Source organism: Vombatus ursinus, unplaced genomic scaffold (assembly GCF_900497805.2).
Source record: "Vombatus ursinus unplaced genomic scaffold, bare-nosed wombat genome assembly UNPS02014785.1, whole genome shotgun sequence".
In the NCBI taxonomy this organism is placed as follows: domain Eukaryota; kingdom Metazoa; phylum Chordata; class Mammalia; order Diprotodontia; family Vombatidae; genus Vombatus; species Vombatus ursinus.
In genome coordinates, this window is record NW_020954563.1 from 12,692,200 (window position 1) to 12,714,290 (window position 22,091).

The following is a 22,091-nucleotide window of genomic DNA, read 5'->3' on the forward strand; positions in this document are numbered from 1 at the left end:
TTCCTGACTCCGAGGCTAGCTCTTTCTATCTTCTATTCACCTTGGCCTCCATGATTAGTCATGAGTTATCATATTAATTATAGAAACATAACTGCATCAGAAAATAATTAATATGATATCAATTATTAACTAAGCCAACATGGGTTATGCCCAATGGACATAATAATGATTATATCAGTTATATTAGCGTGAATATAGTTCTATTAATTATTATTACTGTAACTTAAGAAAATTGAGTTTGGGCTTTCCTGTGAGGAGCAAATGTTTAATTTCAGTCTCTTTTGCCTCCTGAGACCAGTGTAATGATCCACATGAACCTGTGGGTTACTCTAAGGAGCAAGGTATTGGTGGACATGGGATGATTTGAGGGACTTGAACAAAGAGAATTCCCAGGTGATAGATGCTCCTTACCAAAGGGAAGGGAAGGTGGGCATAGAAGGTGTGGAGGGAAGGGACCAGAACCATGGTGGGGAGAGGGATGGTTGTGATAGATCCATGGGGAGCAGAGCCCTATCCATTCCATGGAGACATACCAAGGAAGGGCCAGCCCACTTTGGAGAAGGATAAGCAAGGGGGTTCCATTGGACCATGAAGGATTGGAAGGAAGAGGGAGGCTAACCTGCTTTCCGGGATAATCCCACTGGAAGGTGACTCCTGAGTTGAATTCAGCCCACACAGTACAGTTCAGGACAAGCTTCTCCCCCACCAGCAGCTCCAAGGCCTTCTTGGGATACAGCTGAATGTCATATAGCTCATTCCCTGAGGGACACAGGCAAACACATAACACAATAGTAACACAGAACATACAAGACACCACATATGCTCAGTAACATAAAACATATAACACACAGTTGACTCAGTAATACAGCAAAGTAATAGAGCACAAGACAATTCTTACAACACATAGCACATATGACCAATATAGCAGACAGAAAGATGCATGCATGCATGCACACAGCAATATGCACAAATGTTCACACACACAGACACATGCATATATAAAATGGTTCCAAAACCCTAGCTCAGGTCCAGTCCCTGGGGCTGCCTTCTAATCCCTCCTCTTCCCTGCTAGCCCCCTACCCAACACCACCAGTGCCAGGGCTGTGAGCCCCAGCAGAAGTGAGGAACACATCTCTTTTCCTGGTTTCAGGGACTGGGGAAGGTTTCCATGGTTCTCATATTTTGGTGGTACCTCACAAACAAGGGCTCAAGGCCAAGGTAGGAGTGAGCCCCTCTGGAATGGACATGAATACTCTATGGTCTGGCAGGAGTAAGCTGTTCCCATCATACCAGTGATATGGATGATGAAGACGTTGGAATGGAAGGTTCGGCCCCGGATGATGGTCTCACACTGGAGGAACAAGGTGTCTCCGAGGAGTGGCGTGGGCACCAGCATTCCCCTCCTGTCATCCCACACGATCTCTTGTCCATCTGGTCGGATCACCCTGATTTGCTAGGGGTGGAGCGGATTGTCAGGGGTTGGCTGCCTCTCCCCTCCCCACCATAACTGAGGGGCAGCTGGAGTCATGGCTTCTTCTCCAGGAATGGTCACTAGACACTTCCAGCTCTGATTCACTGGGATAGGAAACCCTGGGCAGGTAGGAGGTATCTGGAGCAGGACAAGGGACATAGGGGGTGGTGGTGAGAAAGGGAGAAAGGGAGTGGTGGTTCATACCGAATGCAGAGTGACGTTGAGGTCCGGGATGGACACCAGGCAGGGTACCCACGTATGATCCTTGCTGACCAGGAGAGTGTGTGGCCTGTTGATGAAGGGCTGCTCGAAGTCTGAGGCCAAGGACAGCCATCCACCGAGGAAGAGGGAGAGAGGAGAAATGAAGAAGTGGAGAGAAAAGAAAGAAGTGGAAGAGGGAAAGGAGAGAAGGTTGAGGAGGAGGGTAAAAGAGGAGAGAAAGAAAGAGAGGAATGAGGGAAGAATAAGGAGGAGAAGGATGGGTATGAAATGGAAGAAGAGGTGGGATGTAACAGGATAGAGGAAGGAAAGGAAGGAGAGGCAGAGGAGGGAGAAGGAAGGAAGAAGAAAAGGAGAAAGGATAAGAAGGAAGGAGAGGAAAAATAAGACTTCCTGAGTGTCTGTTTGGATGAGTAAGGTGGCAGGGAGGGGGTCCAGGGCAGGGATAACATGCCAAACCTCAAGTAATATCCCCATGTTCAGTTCCCCATCAGCCATGGGCCTTCATGGCCACAGCGAGGTTTTCAGATCTGTTTTCTCCAGTTGAGTTCTGTCTTGCTATAACCCAAGTCCCTCTTCTGTACTGAAACAGGGAGGCTGGAGTTCCCTGATTTGATATGCCAGCTATAGGATAAGTACTATAGTAACCAGGATTGTTTTCATTTATACTGATACAGCACTAGGTTAGCACTGTGCTATTACAGATTAGATGAAAGGAAAAAGAAACAGAATGGATATGGGGGTAGGACCACTTATGCTATAGACTGCCTAACAAGACAGCAGATGTGGATGATGTTTTCCTAAAAATAGATTATAGAACTGGCATGGCAGCAAGCCATCACTGTGATGGAGAACTTAAACCTTGTGATAAATGCTAAAAATAACAAAAAAGTCTTTTAAAAAACTATGTTGTGACTAATGTGGAAATATGTTTACATGATTGCACATGTATAACCTATATCAGATTGCTTGTCATCTTAGGATGGGAGGATGCAAGGGAGGGAGAAAAAATGTGAAACTCAAAATCTTATAAAAAATGAATGTTGAAAACTATCTTTATATGTAATTGGAAAAAATAAAATATTATTTACCAAAAAAAATAACAAAAATTAAAAAAGAAACTATGTTGGGCTTTGAAAGACTTAAGACCTCTGATCAATACAATGATCAATCATAACTCTGGAAGACCATAACTAAGCAGCATTCTTTTCATTTTTTTTGTTTTTGGTGAGGCAATTGGGGTTAAGTGACTTGCCCAGAGTCACACAGTTAGTGAGTGTTATGTGTCTGAGGCCGCATTTGAACTCAGGTCCTCCTGACTCCACGACTGGTGCTCTATCCACTGTGCCACCTACCTGCCCCCCTTCTCATTTTTTGATTGAAGTCCAATGGACTAGAGGTGCAGAATGAGACTTGCATTTTCTGATTAAGTTAATTTATGGATTTGTTTTCACTATGCAAACTTGTTATAAGAAAAAGGTTTTTAATTTTTTGGGTGGGAAGATGTTTTTTTTTATTTTTTATTTTTTGGAGAAAGGATTAGTGATGGTGATATTCTCTCTCTCAGAAGAAGAAAAGATTAAAAAGCATCAATGAAGCCTTTTTAAAGATGCACTACAGAAGAAAGAGAATGGGATAGCTTTGCAACTGTTGAATTTAATACTTAAAACAAGTTATATGTAATAGAGATTAATATTTTCATATATAACTCTCTTTTCCTATCCTCTGTATATGGAAATGTTTATGTTATTGGTGTTTGTCAAGATTGGAATAACAAAAAATGAAAAAAAATTAAATAAAAAAGAAAAAGAAAAGAGAAATCATAAAGAATGGGAGATATAACATGGCAACAACTGGATGCTATTTCAATTTTTTGAAAAGGGGGAAAAAGAGTCTGGAAGTTATGAAAAGGGGAAGTCAATGTAAAAATCTAAAAGATTCCAGAAAGGATTATTAAATGGATGGTCTATGAGCATTTAGAATTCAAAGATCACTAGGAACCAAGATGGATTGATTAAGAACTGCCAAACTAACCTCATTTAAAAAAATACGTTTGTTGAGTCAAGAAGCATTTATCAAGAACTTACTAGGTCTGGCTACTGTGCTAAGTGCTGGGGACAGGCAAAAGGTTTGTTAGATCAGCAAGAGAGTAACATATTTTGATTTTAGCAAAGGATTTGAATACTCTTGTGGATCAGATGAGGAAATGTGGCCTGGACAACAGTACAATTAGGGAGATTTGAAGCTGGTCTCCCTTCAATATATTTATGAATGACTTAGGTAAAGGAAGGCATTGAAAACAGATTTAATAGTTCTGCAGATGGCTCAAAGCTAGGAGAGAGAGACTCAAATGATCATGACAAGCAGGAACACTGTGTTGAAATGATCAAAATGAAATTGAACAGGGCAGGTATCTCAATACCTGCCAGTTTGCGGTGCTGAACTCTCCCTTAAATGAGTTACAAACCTGATGGGGCATGAGACCTGCCCTCAACTCCCAGGTTGCTGCTGGGCAGTGCTGGGATATGGGAACTCAAGATTTCATTAGAAGGCAACTCTCCTATCACTTAGGGTTGTGCTGTTGCTATACTAGCCAGAAATTATTACCAAAATCAGGGAGACAAGGCAACCATGTGCTAGAGACAAGGCAGCAGCTGCTTCCGAGAACCCTAGGAAAGGCATTAGACTTTCTATCACTCTAAAGCTGCCTAAAGAAAGTGGGGAGAACCAGAGACTCTGGGCTGGTGTTTGTAATAGCCTGGCCCATTATAATAAGTTTGTAGAGATGATTGTCTGGGAAAGAGAGAAAGAAAGACAGGGCAGATGAGACCTCTGTGTAGGACAGCAGTGAGGATTCAGAGACCTGATATTCCTGGGTGGCTTTCCCCATTTTTCTTTGTTTTCCCTTGCATTGTGTGTTTTCCTGGAGAAGTCATGTGTGCTGGACTGTGCTGAGGACTGCCCAAAGTTTTGAGCACAGAGAACTTGGAGGGTCTGGGCAACAATGACTTGAGTCATCAGGTCATGAGATTGGCAGTAGTTGCATCTTTGACCACAGCTTTGAGCTCTTCCCAGCTTTTTTTTTTTTAAATTCTATTTCATTTCATTTTAAGTTCCAAATTCTCTCCCTCCCCTCCCCCACTACTGAGAAGGCAAAATATACAAAACCCATTACAAATATGAAGTCATGCAAAACAAATGTCTACGTTAGCCATTTTCTGGGGAAAAAAAAGCAAGAAAAGGAAAGAAAAAAATATGCTTCAAACTATACTCTATCTGGAAGTGGGTAGCATTTTTCATCATCAGTCCTTTGGAATTACAGAGGGTTATTGTACTGATGAGAGTCACTAAATATTTCACAGTTGATTATGTTTGAACTATTCCTGTTACTTTGTAAATTGTACTCCCGATTCTGCTCATGCCACTTTGCATCAGTTCATATGAGCCTTCCCAGGTTTTCCTAGTACCAGCCTGATTTTTAAAGTAAGTCTATATCAAGGGGCATGGGACCCTGATAGTGTAAGGCAGGAAAGCACCCCCTGTTTTACTTATATTCTATCATACCCATCATACAAAAGGATGCCCATTGTACAAAAATCCATGCTTGGGACACTGTCCAATAGGAGGTTGTTTGTCCATTCTAAAATTCTGTCAGATTTTGCCTGTATTTTTCCACCTGGGAACAACGTTTCTACTATTATCTAAGGGAAATTTAGGAATAGTTAAGACTGTTCTGCTTGAGCCACATCAGGACACCAGTGAGGCAGAGATAGAGAAAGTTTTCCAGCATCCTCAAGGTCCAGGGAGTTGAGAGAGATGGTGAGACTCTGACCAGTGTTGGGGGAGAATCTGGTGAAGAAACCAGCTCTTCTCAGGGGCCAGGTGTGGAAAGGGCAATGCTTAGGGGGCTGAACAATGAGATATGAAATGAGGAAATCCCTAATGGAGTGATTTTAGGCTGAACACTGTAACTAAGCTATGTCCCTGCAATTATTGACCTGCACACTAATGCTGATAGCACCTTACCCTGATCATTAGCACTGAATGACCAGCTAATGATAACACAGAGGACATATGGGCAGATGGAAGAAGCAGAAGCCCTTGTCAGTGCTTATTTGATGTTCACAGACAAGCATTGAAAAAAGCAAGAGGCTCCCCAGTTTTCTTCCCTTGTATTTCCCCAGGATTCTGGGCGAGCGGCTGCCTTCATGTTAAAGATCTGGGAAGATCCTGGAGCAATTGTTATCTCCTACCGCAGTCCCAACACACAAAGCTCTGGCCTTGCAGCAAACCTTAGAGTCCTCTGGCAAAGTACTCATTGTATCACAGATCTAGAGCAAGATGAGATCTCAGAGATTATCTAAAGTGTTGCTCTCTACCATTTTACAGGCAAGGAAACTGAGGCTCTGGGAGGTGAAATGATTTGTTCCTATTTAAACACATAGTATATAGCAGAACCAGGATCTGAACTCAGATCTTGTTACTCTAAATTCAACACTCTTTCTACTGTACCATCTGCTTCTCACTCCTTTCTTCCCTATGGCTTCCCTCTCAGCACCTGCTTGATAGTAGAGAGAGCCCTGGATTTGGCACTAGAAGGTCTAAATTCACAACCTGCCTCTGTTGGGCACTTTAAGCCTCAAGTGTCCCCCTTTGTAAAAGGCGAATAATACATTTGTACTGTATACCTCTCAGGGTTTTGGGGAGGACAACACCAAATAGATTGTAAAGGTCTACGGAAAGGTAAGGCTAGCTAGCTATTACTTGTGGGTGAGCTTTAGGTAGGCCCTTTAGCTCTAGATGTTACTGCTCCTCCCTCGACCAGTCCTCTCAGGTCTCCTTCCCTCGTGTCCCTCCTAGGGAAGTCAGCACCCAAGGGGGTCCCTGGATGGTTCTCACCTCTCACAAACACGTAGGTGCTCACTGCAGTGGTGCCCTCGATTCGGGCCTTGATGTATTTGTAGTAGCAGGTATAGGAGCCGGTGTCATTGGCCTGGGTCCTGGTCAGCACCAGCACCTTGCAGTAGGGCCGGTTGTCGGTACCCTCACAGTCTTGTTCAGCTGTGACCTCGGCTGGCCCCCCAGCTTTGCTCTCCTTGTCACCTTGTCTGGGCTCCTCCCCGCCCCGGGGCCACGCCCACTCCAGGGGGTGCTGTCCTCTGGTACAGGGAGAAGAGGAAAAGAGAGGAGTTATGGCTGTGTTATGACAGGAACCATTCCTGGACCCAACTTCCTTAGGGGTGATGGGATGGGAAGGACAGAGAAGGGGAGTGAAGAGGGGAGATATAAAGGTGAGGGACTAGGGACCCTGGCAAAGGGGCTAAGGAAAAGAGAGTCCTGGCACTTACTTGAGGAGACCAGAGGCCTGAGCCATGGTTGGCAATGCCGAGCCTGGCCTGGGTGTCCTGCTCTGCTAGATAGGGGAGTTCTTTGTATAATGGGGGAGTGAGAGTTTCAAGATTCTCAGGCAGCTCTAAGGCCTTGGGAGGGGCCGACTATGCACCTGATGAAAGTCTTTGGGGTCAGAGACTTCTAAGCCAGATGGATGGGGAGCATGGTCTCCAGAAGCGCAAAACTTGTCAAATTCTTAACGAATTGGCTTTCCTGGGCCAGGCCAACAGGCGTGACCTGGGGACCAAAGGTGTTCCGTGAGATCCTAAGTAAGACATTTTTCCCTCCTCTCTTGGTTTCCTGACTCCCTGAGGATGATGGAGAAGCCTGGCTTCTCCTGCAAGGTTCCAAATAGCTGGGGTTAGGGTCTGCTAGCCTGAGTACCCATTCACTTGGGCTCTGGGTGGCAAAGCTTTCTTTGTGTAGAAAGGAAACACCTGAAGTGCAGATAGTGAACCTAGGTGCCTTCTGAGAGACAGACAACAGACTTCAGCACTTTGTACATCCAAAGGTTCCCTTCTTCCATTCCCCCATTAGTAGGTGTGTAACTCTTTATCTCCCCCATTGGGACTACGAGGTGGTGGAGAAACATTGTACAGTTGTATTTCTCTAAGGGGTGTGTGTGCTAATTAGCAGTAGCCTAGGGTAGAAAAAGGAGGGGACGGGGACTGGAAAGAGAGAGGGGTTCAGGGAAGAAGCTAAGAGTTATTCAAAAGTAGAATGGCCTGTCTTGACAGATAATGGGATCCCCCCTCACTTGAAGCCTTCAAAGTTAGTTGACCATTTGACAAGCATGTTATAGATGGAATTTTTGGCCATTAAGGCTCCTTGTAACTGCAGTCTTGTGGAGGACATTAGGGTCAAGCATTACTGGAACTGGAGTAAACTAAGGGAGGGACCTAAGAGTCCACCTAGCACAACCCTCATTTTATAGAGGAGGAAACTGAGGCCTAAAGGCCCACAGGTGTTCCCATAGGAGGGAAGATCTAAGACAATCACTTACTTCCCTGACTCCTTAACCTTGGTTATTCTATAGCTTTCTCAAGTTTGTCAGGAAAATCTTGAAAAACTCTCAACAATCAACCAAACATTTATTAAGCACCTACTATATATGCCAGGTATTGTACTAAACTCTGGGATTTAAAAAAAGGGCAAGAGATAGTCTCTGACCTCAAAGAGTTTATCATCCGGGCTGTGATTCTTCTAGACTTAGGCATGGGTGAAGGTAGAAGAGGGAGGAGGGAGGCTGAGCAAGGCAGAGAAAGCTGGGAGGCCAGGGGCCCAATCCCAAAGGCAACAGGGAAGAGGAAAACTTATTGGTATGAGTAAAAGTAGGCAGTTGCTTCAAGAAAACAAGATGGTCATTCCCTGGGGCTAGAGAAGGCAAGAGAGTGCCCAGGGACAGACATCTCCAGGAAGTGGAGAGAAGGAAGACAGGAAGAGAGGATTTCACTTTGGATCTTTCCTTTGCATTCAGAGCCTTATATAATTTTAGTCCTTACACAATCTGATAAAATAGTATCTTTTCATATCTATCAATCAACAAACACTTATTAAGGCCTGACTGTATGTCCTAGGCATTAGAGATACAAAGACAAAAGTGGAATGCTCCTTGTCCTCAAGAAGGTTACATTCTATCAGCGAACAGTATGTACATATATAAAGGTATACAGAATAAATGCAAAATAAATAAGATAGTTTAAAGAAGGGATCAACTAGCCTTTGGGGAGATCAGGAAAGGCTTCATAGAGAGACAGAAATGATTCTATGGGGCAGAGGAGAGGAGGAAGTGCAGCCCGGGGGGCAATCACCACTGCAAGGGCAGGAGAGGGACTGTCGCGTGGGAGGGCAGCAAGAAGGCCAGTTTGGCTGGACTATAGAAGGCAAGAAGGGAAGTAATGTATATCAAGCCTAGAAAGGTAGGTTGGAGCCAGGTCATGAAGGGCTTTAAAAGTCAAACAATGGCGTATTGTACACCATTCTTCACTGCACACTAAACTGGACCACCTTCTGTTCCCTGAAATTTTCCACCTCTGTTCCTTTGCTCATATTCCTTATACCTTTTCCCAATCTGGCGTTTAAAGCCCAATTGAAATGACCCTTCCTCCTTCAATCCTTTTTTTTTTTTTTTTGGTGAGGCAATTAGGGTTAAGTGACTAGCCCAGAGACACACAGCTAGTGAGTGTTAGGTATCTAAGGCCATATTTGAACTCAGGTCCTCCTGACTCCAGGGCTGGTGCTCTATCCACTGCACCACCTAGCTGACCCTCTCAATCCTTTTTGTCAGTAACCATCTTCCCCCAGGATGGCAAATGCCGTGTCATTATAGTCTCTGAAGTACATATGGGTTTATTTGGACCAAATCCATGATTTCATTGGTATAAGGAACTTTCCAGGAAGGAAATTCTCCTATGTAGATTGGCCCCTTCCCTATAGCATGTAATTTTAGAGAGTATCCTGGGGAGACAGGGGATGAGTGACGCCCAGGGTCATATAGCCAGTGTATTTCAGAGGCAGCACCTGGACCAGTCTGAGGTTGGCTCTTCATCCACTATGAGATGCTGTCTACTTATGATGTAATGCTATGTTTTATAGTGATCTGTGTTTACATCTTATCTCCCCCACTAGATATTATTCAGTGGATAGGTAGGACCACGTTTTATCTAAACTTCATACATTCCCTAGCAGTAAATTCTTCCCTTAACAAACTGCTCTACACTCAGTATGTGCTTAATAAATGTTATTGAATTATAATTTGTATTATATTTGTCTGTGTCTATGCCATATCCTCCCAGTGAGCTCCCAGGGGACAGATATCATATCTTCCTTATCTTTTGTCTCTCCTAGTCTAGTGCCTAGAATAGGGTCTAATAGTTGCTGAATGAATGATGCATTGGGGGAAGGAACTTCTTTCTGAAAGATACCTGCCCATGAAGAATCAATTGAACAATCAATCTACAAGCATTGATTAAGTGCCTAATATGTGCCAGGCACTATGATAGGCTCTGGAGATACAAAGACAGAACAGTCCCATCCTCAAGGAGCTTACATTCTATGGGGGGAAGGGAGGTGAGTAGGAATCACATGTACATATATGGGTCTATACAAAATAAATAAAAGATATTTTGGGGGAAAAGGCACCCGCAGCTGGGGGGTCAGGAAAGGTCTTGTGTAGAATTGAGGGGAGATTAGATTGAAAGGACACTAAATTTTAGGTGGCACTAGGAATACTTTGGGACTAGAGGGAGGTAGAGAGTCTACGAGAGGGAGGTTGGTGGGGTTCTACTAAAGGGCATCTAAGAAACCTACCCCCAAGGCTTTCACTGCCTCAGAGAGAAGGGACCCCTTCAGAACAGAGAGCAACAGAATAATCCCCAAGAAACATACAGCTTCTGTCTAGTCTCATGTCTGAACAATTTCCTGAAATTAGAGATCTCCTGTTAGGTTACATTTGATAGACTATCAACTCATTGAGGGCAGGGATTGGTTTCATTTGCCTCTGCATCCCTGGCACCTAATAAATGCTGGTTGAATGTGGGATGAAAATTGAAGAAAGATGATCTATTCTGTCTCCAGAGGGATGGCTCACAGCACATTTAAATGCATCCCAGAGTAGGATCAACTGGTGAAATAATTGACTGTCAGACCTGTAATATCCCCCTAGAAGTCATCTTGTGGGGCACGTCTCAGAGAAGGCAAAGCAGGGAGTTATTTAACTTTGTGCTGTTTGTTACTGTTGTTTAGTCATGCCTGACTCTTCATGACCCCATTTGGGTTTTCTTGGCAGAGATACAAGAGTGGTTTACCATTGTCTTCGCCAGCTCATTTTACGGATAAGGAAACTGAGGCAACCAGAGTGAAGTGACTTGCCCAGGGTCACACAGCTAGTAAGTGCCCGAGGTCGGATTTGGGCTCAGGAACAGGAGTCTTCCTAACTCCAGGCCTAGGGTTCTGTGCACTACGGCGCCACCTAGCTGCGTTATTTAACCACGCCTTAATCCCCTCCACATATTGTCCATATGTCCTTGCTGTTCCTCTCACACAACACTCGTCTCTGAGTCTTTTCACTGGCTATACCCTATGCCCGGAACTCTCCTTCTCCACCTCCTGGTTTCAAGTGTCAAATCAAGTCCCACCTTCTGTGAGAAGCCTTTCCCAATCCCCCTTCATGCTAACGCTTCCCCTCTATTATCTCCAGTTTATCCTGTGTATACATCTCATTTGTGTGTGTTTATCTGCCTGTTGCCTCTCCCATTAGGGTGTGAGCTCCTTGAGAGCAGGGACCGTCTTTTTGCCTTGCTTTGTATCCCCACCGCTTAGCACAGCGCCCAGCACACAGTAAATGTTTAATAGTTGATGGGCCCGTCTATTCTCCTTGGGAGGTCTGGCTGATCCTCACATTAAACCCCTAGATTGGGGCTTCTTAACCTGGGTTCTGCAGACCCTCAAGGGGCCCATGGATTGATATTTCAGGGGTTCCATGAGCTTAAACGGGAACCTATGTGAATCACTCAGCCTCAGTTTCCTCATATGTGAAATGAGGGGGTTGAGTTTGACGGCTTCTGAGATCCTTTCCAGTTCTAGGCCCAGGATCCCATGATCACATGGCACAGTGGCAAAAATAACTGTGGCCAGGGAGAAGTTGGTCCGGCCTCCAAAAACTCCCAGATGGGGGTTGGGAGGGAGCAGGAAAGATGGGCCTGGACACAGGGACACAGGCCACGGCAGTGTGATGGAGGGGTCTACGGCAGGCGTGGGGAGACTGCGGCCATGAGGCCACGCGGGGCCCTCTAGGTCCTCAAGTGCGGCTCTTTGACCTAATCCAAACTTCACAGAACAAATCCCGGGTTTAGCTTAGGGTCACAGATCACAGATTTAGAGCTGGGAGAGACCACAGAGGTCCATCCAATTCAGTTCTTCATTTTACTGATGAGTGATTGGGATTGGCAGCGAACACTGAGCTAGGATTTGAACCTTAGCTGTTTGGTTCCAAAGCCAGCAGTCTTTGCCCTGAACAACATCACAATCCTTGCCCTCAGCGCCTGCCTGTGTTAGCCTGTGTTAGAAAAAAGTCTGTCTGGAGGGACAGAAGGTCTTAGAGACTTCTGGCTGTGCAGTAGAGAGTCCATAAATGCAGCCAGGTTGGGAGCTCAGGAAGGGTTTGGAGGGCTCGGCTCCATTTCCATTTCCATGAGCTCCGGCGGTATCATTTCTATGAGAATCTGGAGGCTTCAGGCCACTTTATACCTTTCTTTCTGTTAGTTTCAACCCAGTTTGTTTCTCCCTAGCAGAAGTAGCTTTGATTATGTATAGGGGAAAGGGTTACCCTGGGAACCTTCACTTCATCCAATGGGGGGTCAGGGGTGGATCAGTAAGTGATGGCTGGCTGAGTGGGAGCCATTTCCCTGGAAGACAAGAGGATGGGGTACCCCAGGAGGTCCAGATGCTCATCTCTGCCTCAGGCCACACAAACATTAATCTCTCCATGGAAGCTCAATCCTGGGATTCCCCTTCCCCATGCCTCAAGATTCCCAACCACCTTCCCCTGGCAACACCCAGCCTTCCTGCTTCGTGGTGATGGGAAGTGGCCGGGGTGACTGGGCCTGAGCTCATGGGAGAGCCTTTACCTGCAGGTGATGGCTAGGGTATCCTCGGTGTCAATCACCAACTCTTCTTCTGTGACGTTCAGGGTCGGAGGAGTCATAGAATAGGTGCTGACGAGGCCTGGGGGTGAGGGGTGCGGGAGGTAGAGAAAAGGAGAAGGGGAAGGTCAGTTTGAGGCTCAGATTGGCGGATCATAACTTCATGGAATTTAGGTGGGGAAGAGCCTAGAAGATCATTTGATCCAGAGGTGTCAAGTAGGGGACCCACTCACAACATTCCTGAGTGTGGCCCAAACCAGATTAAAATGTAATTGGTAAATATTTAACAGAACAAATAAAATACAACAAAATATTGATAATATAACCTTTTAAAACTAAGTCAATATGTGGACCGCAGACATCCTTGCCTATAGTTTAGTGGTCACTGTTTTTGAGTTTGAGATTACTGATTTAGTCTAACTCCCTAATTTTGCAGGGGGAACAGGGCTTGGTCAGGGCTCTATCATTTCATCAGCATAGGGTCTCTCTCCACCCTCACACCACCCTGACCCACGGATGCAGATCTGAAAATCGTTATCTTAAAGAGTTGCCTGGGACATGAAGGGTTAAGGGACTTGCCAGGGTCACTCGGTCATTATATGCTAAAGGCAGGACCTGATCCCAGGTCTTTCCTGACTTCAAGATAAATTCTATTCATTTTATGATGCCATCTCTCCCCTAACTGAATGAATGAAACTGGAAACTGTGGGTCTGAGAGCTAAAGTGACTTGCTCAAAGTTACACAGGTAATAAGCAGCAAAACTGGAATCTGAACCCAGAAGTGGCATCCATTTCTGCTCTCAATGACCTCACCGAGGGCACCCCCAGTGGCTAGCCAGTATCACATCTACTTCTTTTTTTGGGAGGCATTTGGGATTAAGTGATTTGCCCAGGGTCACACAGATAGTAAGTGTCTGAGGTCACATTTGAACTCGGTTCTTCCTGACTCCAGGCACAGCACCACCTAGCTGCCCCTATTATCCACTTTTTTCAAAGAGGATTCTGGATGGTTCCATCAGCGTTTGGAGGACATTTGGTGTTAAAGAAGTAAAGGCTCATTCCACATGAAGGTAATGATGAGGATAGCTGACATTTATTTTATATAGCTTTAGTGCCATCAGAGTCATTTCCATATTTTATATGCTTTGACTTTCACAAAAACTCTGTGAAGTAGGTGCTATTATCATTTCCATTTTACAGATGAAAAAACTGGGTGAATAAGTGACTTGTACAAGGTTATATACAGTGTCTGAGCTAGAATTCAAACCCAAGTCTTTCTGACTCACAAGCTCAGCCCTCTATGTACTTCTCACTGCCTCTCAGACTGACTAAGTACCCACTCACAAACTGACCCCACACTCCAATGACAAGACAGACCCCTGGACCCAGCTGCATACTGACCTCTAGACATCCTCCTGCCTCTCCTGGAGCTCAGCAGGTACAGATAATGAAAATGAAGATGAGTGACTGATGCCTATCAGAAGAAACAGATCTGCCTATGCCTTTCCTATCCAGCCTAACGGAGGAATGGGGTAAGTGTCACCTCTCAGTGACACTCCCAAGTCAGCAGGTACTGATGGATAGACATCAACATGTCACAATACTGACATTTGGAACCATGCTATTGTTAGCCTCAGTTACCATCATCAGAAAGACACAGTCATCATCTCACCAGGTCACCTGACCATTGCATGTGTCCCCTGCTTTTTTTGGTCTTCATAACTTCCCTGATGTACCCCTCAATCCCCACCCTCAGAATGACAAAATTAGGTTTTCAGAGTTGGAGGGAAACTTCTCATTTTCTTTTTTCTCCCTCTCTCCCTCCTTCCCTCCCTCTTTTCCTCTTTCCTTCCTTCCTTCCTTCCTTCCTTCCTTCCTTCCTTCTATCCTTCCTTCCTTCATTCCCTCCCTCCTTCTTTTCTTCCTTCTTTCCTTCCTTCCTTCCTTCGCTTCCTCCCACCCTTCCTTCCCTTCTATTCCTGTCCTTATCTCCCCTCTCTTCCCTTCCTCTCTCCCTTTCTGCAATCTGTGTTTGATCCCACTACTCTACTGAAACATTCTTCAAAGTTACTACTGAGCCCTTATAGCCTCAGTCTGATAGTCTTTTCTCATTCCTCATTCTCATTTATTTCTGCAACTTTTGATACTGTTGACTACCCCCTGCTGGATTCTCTTCCTTTATTTAGCTTCTGTGACATTGCTTTCTTCTCTTACACATCCGTCTTCTTCGACCATGTTCAGTCTCTTTTGCTGATTCTTTATCCTCTTGCATGAGTAATACCTAAGGGTTTCTTTTATGCACCCTTCTCTTTTCTCTAGATGTCTCCCTTGGCCATTATTCTACTACCTCCTTGGATATGGCTCTAAAATCTGTAAGTCCAACATCAATTTCCCCTGAGTTCCAAATCTCCATCCGTACTTGGATGTCCTACCTGCACCTCAAGTTCATCATATCAAAAATTAGACTCATGTTCTTTGCTCCAAGCCTGTCCTTCCTCCTAATTTTCCTTTTGCTGTTCATGGTACCAATAACTTTCCAATCCCTCAAGCTCAAGACCTTGAGTTCTCTTTGATTCTTCCCTCTCCTTCACCTTCCACATCCAATCAGTTTATCAAATCCAATTTATATAACTTCCCCATCTCCTCCAACTGTTCTCTTCTCTCCATTCACATGGTCATATCTACTGCTTCAGGGCTTATTACTTCACACCTAGATTACTGTAAGTCTCCCTGCCTCCCAAGTCTTTCCTCTTCAATTCACCCAACAAGGAGAATAATCTGCCAGAATAATCTTCCTAAAACATAGGAGGGGCTACATCAGTCTTCTGAAGAGGAGGAGGAGATTGGCTGGCTTGCCTTTGGGAATTGACACAGTACTTTTAAAAACCCAAGCCTTTTCCCTGAAAAAAAGGCCAATTTAAAAATTTTTAAACATCAAGTCTTCCAGTGATGTTGTATAGATACAAGTAGATGCCACAATCTCTGGAGAATTCAAATAGCAGCATTTTAATTTTTGGGGTGAAAAAGTTTTTCACCCAAAAGTTAATGCAGAAGCACAGGGTAGAAATGAATAGTTTGTATTTCCATTGAAATGGAAAAGCATTTATTGAGTACTTATTACATGCAGAGCATTAAGCTAAGTGCTGGGGATATAAATAATCAAATGAGATAGTCCCTCATCTCAAAGAGTTCACATTCTAATTGTGGGGGACAAGATGTATATGGAAGGTTAAGCTGGGAAGCAGATGTAAAGGCCTTGTGGCCCAAGGAGTTCAGCGGCAAAGGCAGATGTTGAGGTCCAATGGTCCTTAGGATCTGGTGGCAAGGCAGATGTTTAGGTATAGTGGTCCTCCTTCTCATGAGAAGGATTGTATTTGGTAACCCTCCCTGCCCCCCAACAAATTTGGGTAGGAGAAATAGCATAGAAAATATCATCAAGGAAATGCATTACCAGAAAAGGAAGTGAGGCAGTACCATCACAAGGGTGAGGGAAAACCAGTGGATGATGGTGTACTCCACTGGCCTCCGCACAACATCAAGAGATCTTGTGGAAAGAGTTAGCACACTGGGTGGGCCCCCAGTGGCGGATTTATGGGAGGAAATGGACAAGTCACACAGGATGAAAAGGCGTGTATGGATTTCAATTGGCGCTGGTAGAAGGATGAGATCACACATTCATTGAAGTACTAAGGCTCCCCTTGCCTACACAAATACAAACTCCTCAGCCTGACATTTCAATCTCTTCACAAACTGGCTCCAATCTACCTTTGCAGTCTTATTTCACATAAGTCTTCTTTATGCCCTCAGCTAAGCTGGACTATTGGCTGGTCTAATCTCATTCTTCAAATCACAGATTTGGAGTTGGAAGGAATCTTAGAAGGTGTGGACAAGTGCCCGTCCTTTCTTCCCTAAGTGCATTCACTTGGGTTTGTTCCTCAAGCCTAGAACACTGCCCTTCCATAATTCTCTCTACTGAAGTTCTCAGCTTCCTTGAGAATTCTTGGCAATCTCATCCACTCTCATCTGAGCCTCTACGGCAGAGGTGTCAAGCCCCCCACTATGGACCTGAACCACATTAAAATGTGATTGGGGAATATTTAACAAAATAAATAAACATACAACAAAACAAAGATAACATTACATTTTAAAACTATGTCCATGTGCAGCCTATGGGGATCCTTATGTGTAGATTAATGAATCCATTTCTGTTTGAGTTTTACCCCACTGCTCTATAGGAAGCCTTCCTGGATATCATCTAGCTGAAAGAGATGTCTCCCTTCTTAAATTTCTTAGAGAACTTTGCTTGGGTTGTTTTTTCTTTTTCTTTGTATCACTAGAACTTAGTACAGTGTCTAGAAAAGAATGAGTGCTTGATAAATGCTCACTGATTGAAAGACTCTCTTTTGCCCTTATCGCTTTCTATCTTGTATTATGCTTATTTGAGCACCTGTTATGTCCTTTTTATTAGACTGTAAGCCCCCTGAGAGCAGGGGCTATATAATTTTCCATCTCGATATCTCCAGCCCTAGCATAGGATCTTGCACACAGTAGGTACTTAATAAACATTTGAAATGAATCAGACATCAAGTCCAACCTCCTACCCAGTACAAAACTACACTCTATATCCTCCTTGACAGAGCTGTCTAATTTCTACTCAAACTCTTCCAGAGATAGAGAACTCACTACTTCACAAAAGCAGCCCACTCTACTGTTGGAAAGCTTTAATTTTGGGGGAAATTTGTCCTATCACTAGTGGAAATCTACCTTCCTATAATTTCCTTCCATGGCTTTAGTTCTGCTATTTTGGACCAAGCATAATAAACTAAGTTTCCCTTCCACGTGAAGCCATGGTGTTTCCAGGAGAGAAGCCAGGCAGCTTAAGGATATGTCTGGGATCCCTAATTCTTCTCTGCCTCTCTCCCCACCCCCCCCCCCCACTTTTCATTCAATAGATGCTAGTGCAAGCACCCACATGTTGATAGGAAGTATTTGAGGATAGATATGAACTCACAAAGATGAGTCTTCCTGACTTCTCCTGGGCCGCCTCCCTAGTGGCCCAGGCTCTCAAGCGCCAATTGTTAAATTTTCAGTGTGAGCGTTTACATTCTGGAAATCAGCAAATGCTACAAATCAGGGTTTGGGTTATTGTTTTGTTGATAGTCATGATTGAAGAAAGTGATGGGGAAAATGTTAATAATTCGGGTTAAGCTTAAAAGTATGACACACATACACTTTTTTTTTTCCCCAGAGAGATGGTTGTTAAGCATTTATGAACCAACTCCTGACTATGGGGGCAATAATACTGGTAAAGGACAACAATGATTTTTTAAAAAGTATTGATGGGGCAGCTAGGTGGCACAGTGGATAGAGTATTGGCCTTGGAGTCAGGAGGACCTGAGTTCAAATCCCACCTCAGACACATAACACTTACTAGCTGTGTGACCCTGGGCAAGTCGCTTAACCCCAATTGCCTCACCAAAAAAAAAAAAATCAAAAAACAAAAAACCAAAGCATTGATAAATTTTTTAAAAAAGGAAACTGTGGGAAGAGGTCTGAGATTTGTGCCTGTGCAGTGCAGTTCTCTACTTCTATGACCCCATGGCTAGGCGTCACACTGAGAGGGATCCTCTCTGTGCCACCAGAGTGGAGAGACTAGGTCTCAAAATGTTCCAGCCAAGCCCACATCACCCTCTTAGAAAACAATATTTGAAAAAAACAAATATTTATTAAGACCAGGAGCCATTCCCAAATAGAAACATGGTCAAAGGATATGAACAGGCAGTTTTCAAAGGAAGAAAACCAAGTTATCAACAGTCATGTGAAAAAATACTCTTTGAGTTCTGCCTGACACCTATCAGACTGGCAAAGATGACAAAAGAGGAAAGTGACAAATGTTGGAGGGCCTGTGGGAAACCAGGCTTTTCATGCACTGTTGATGGAGCCACTCTGGAAAGCAATTTGGAACCATGCCCAGAAAGTCACCAAACTGCATATCCTTTGACCCAGTTTCATCACTATTAGGCCTATACCACAAAGAGATCAAAGAAAGAGGAAAATGATCTATATGTGCAAAAATATTTATAGAGATTCTTCCGGTGGTAGCCAAAAATTGAAAACTAAAGGGGTGTCCTACTGGAGAATGGCTGAACAAATGACAACATATGGATACAATGGAATATCACTGTGCCCTAAGAAATTATGAAAAGGACAATCTCAGAAGAAACTGTGAAGGTCTTTATGAACTGATGCAGGGTAAAGGGAGAGGAATGAGAACAATTTATACAATGAAACAACAAACTGTGAAAGACTCATAGAATTCTTATCAATACAATGATAAACTATGAGTCCAAAAGAATGAAGATGAAACATACTACTCGTGTCCTGACAGAGAAACTTAAACTGCAGAGAGACACATGCATCGTTGGATGTGGCTAATGTGGGAATTTATTATTCCATATGTATTATTAGCTAAACTCCTCAATGTGCGTGTGTGTGTAAGTGTGTATGACTGTGTATGTGTGTGAGAGTGTATATGAGAGTGTGTGTGTGTGAGTGTGTGTGTGTGTCTAGATGGGGGTAGTGGAAGGGACAGATTAAAAAATATACTGGTTACTTGAAAAATAAAAATAACAAATTACATTGAAAAAGTGCAGGTACCAGGGCTGGTTAGGCTGGGGCTGAGGCCAGCCTGGGGGCAGGTTTTCTCCCCCTGTGGCCCAAGGCTAGCCCCAGCCCCCAGACAGGTCAGTCTTGAATGTGGTACACATTTCCTCTTTTTTCCCCATTGTTTTACCACTTCCTTCCCCAACGTGTCTGGGGAATGGCCTAACCCTCTCATAAAGCTGCCTCGCTAGGGTGGTCTCTTCTGCCCCTGACAGACACGGGTGATGCTATTATTCCCTCACCTCCTGTTCTGGTGCCCAGGGATGCCAGCTGGGCTAAGGGAGAGCTAGAGGCTGTGCTGCTTCTGGTCACTGGGCAGGGGTGAGAAGTGGGCTCAGGAGGAGCTGGGCAGAGCCCCAGAGACAGGGATAAAGGGTATATGTGCGTGCATCAGTGTCACTGATGTGATTTGTGGCTGAATCTGGGTGTTTTCATAGGATCATCCATTCAGAGCTGGAAGGAACCTCTGAGGACACCTGGTACAATCCCCCTCATTGTGCAGATGAGGAAATTGAGGCCTGGAGGCATTAAGTGATTTGGCCAAAGCCACACAGGTGGTAGGTGGCAGGAACTGAACCCAAGTCCTTTGACTGCAGAGTCAGTGGTCTTTCCACTGGACCATGCTGCCTCTCATGAAAGCACAGATGTGTTTGGGTTTGTTGTTCAGACTTTTTTCAGTTGTATCTGACTCTCCGTGACTTCATTTGGGCTTTTTTTTTTTTTTTTTTTTTTTTAGTTAGGCAATGGGGTTAAGTGACTTGCCCAGAGTCACACAGCTAGGCTAATAAGTGTTATGTGTCTGAGATCCTCCTGAATCCAGGGCTGGTGCTCTATCCACTGCGCCACCTAGCTGCCCCTATTTGGGCTTTTCTTGGCAAAGATACTGGAGTGGTTTGCTATTTCCTTCTCCAGCTCACTTTACAGTGAGGAACTGAGGGGAACAGTTAAATGACTTGCCCAGGGTCACACAGCTAGTAAATGTCTGAGGTCAAATTTAAACTCTGGAAGATGAGCCTTCCTGACTCTAGGTCCAGCACTCTGTGCACTATGGCGCCACCTAGCTGTCCCTTGTGTTTGGATGCATATATGTTATAGATGACCCTCAAGAATAATACAGGTAACAGATGAGGAAGGGTGAGAAAATGAGGGAAAACTGTCTTTCTATGGGGAAGAAAGAAGGATCTGGGCTGTAGGCAGAGTGACAGAAGGGGAGGAATTAGCAGGAGCAACAAAAGGCTAAGAAACTCCTCCTTTTCCCTCCTGGTCCCTCTAACGCTCCTTGGAAAAAGATTTTAAGTCCATATAACAAATGGCAGTTTGTTTGGTAATAGGACAGGGGTAAGACTGAGACATCATGGTGTCAGGCATAGTGGATGAAGAATTGGACTTGGAGCCAGAAGACCATGGTTCAAATCCCACCTCTGACACTTACTAGCTGTGTGACCCTGGCTAAAGTTACTTTCTCTAAATTTTTTCATATGTTAAATGAGGGAGTTGGATTAGATGAACTCAAAGGTGTCTTCCACCTCTAGATCTGTGCTCCTATAAGACAAGCCTCCAATGACGGGAAGTCAACCATACCGACAGCTGAGTGAGCTCTTATCCAGCAAGGGAGACTAGACTAGTCCTGCTAAGGCTAGGGAAGCCAGCTTTTGTCAACACTCCGGCTTGCCTGGAGGGCATTTAGAACCCTCTATTCCTGCTCGCCAGCCTTATCACCCATTACTCCTTTTCATGAATTCAACCCAATGGGCCTTCCTGCTGTTACACACACACACACACACACACACACACACACACACACACACACACACCCTCTACCTCCCATCTCTGACCCTTAAAATCCCATCCCTTGTTTCCTTAAAAATTCAACACCAATGCTGCCTCCCAAGGCTTTCCTGACCCCCGCCCCCCAGATGCTGGTGCCCTCCTCACTTGATTACCTAGTATTTATGTAACATGCCTTTCCAGCACCACTCCCCTCCCTTACATTTATTTTTCTGGTCTATATTTATTTATTTATTTATTTTTTAGGCAATTGGGGTTAAGTGACTTGCCCAGGGTCACACAGCTAGTATGGTCTATATTTCTAATGTGCTCATATATATATATATATATATATATATATATATATATATATATATATATATTTATATATATATATTTATCCTGTCTCCTCTGGCAGAATGTAAGCCCCTTGAGAACATACACTTTTGTTTTGGTCTTTGTATCTCCATGGTCTAACACAGTGCCTAGTACATAGCAGGTGCTTAATAAATGTTTATTGATTGGTTGTAGACTGTAGACGCTTAGTCTCTTTTCTCTTTTGGGCACATTCTCTTCCACTCTGGCTTGGAAAGCAGGGAGTGATCTCACCTACAGACGGTCCCAATGAACATGGTTGGATCAGCATTTCCCCTACCCAGAGGAAAATAGAAATGGAAGGGGGGCTCCCAGGCGAGGCCCCCCGAGAGTCTTGGAAACAGCCACCGTGGGCGGATGACAATGAATTCCTGCAGAGGACAGATCCTCTATGGTCTGTCCATCTATTCGTCCAGCTGTAGGGCAAAATGGGGGAGGGGGCATTGATGGGCTGGTAGAGGTGACAGAAAAGCTCCAGGGGGCAGGTTTGGGCCTGGGGTTCCTGCAGATGTATCCTGCCCAGGACCATCCCCCAGACAACAGGAAAGGGAAGGAGGGCTCGG

The 22,091-nt window shown here is 44.4% G+C and overlaps 1 protein-coding gene across 2 annotated transcripts in view; it reads right to left on the reverse strand.

Moving 5' to 3' along the window:
- Positions 1-22,091, reverse strand: part of FLT4 (fms related tyrosine kinase 4) — a 104,584-nt gene that overhangs the window by 49,157 nt on the left and 33,336 nt on the right. For both annotated transcript variants that reach the window (XM_027867097.1, XM_027867098.1), the window contains exons 2-6: positions 12,709-12,805; positions 6,590-6,849; positions 1,676-1,785; positions 1,291-1,453; positions 620-759 (exon numbers count right to left, since the gene is read on the reverse strand). In XM_027867097.1, the coding sequence (XP_027722898.1) occupies positions 620-759; positions 1,291-1,453; positions 1,676-1,785; positions 6,590-6,849; positions 12,709-12,805 (770 nt within the window). The remainder of the gene's footprint in view (positions 1-619; positions 760-1,290; positions 1,454-1,675; positions 1,786-6,589; positions 6,850-12,708; positions 12,806-22,091) is intronic.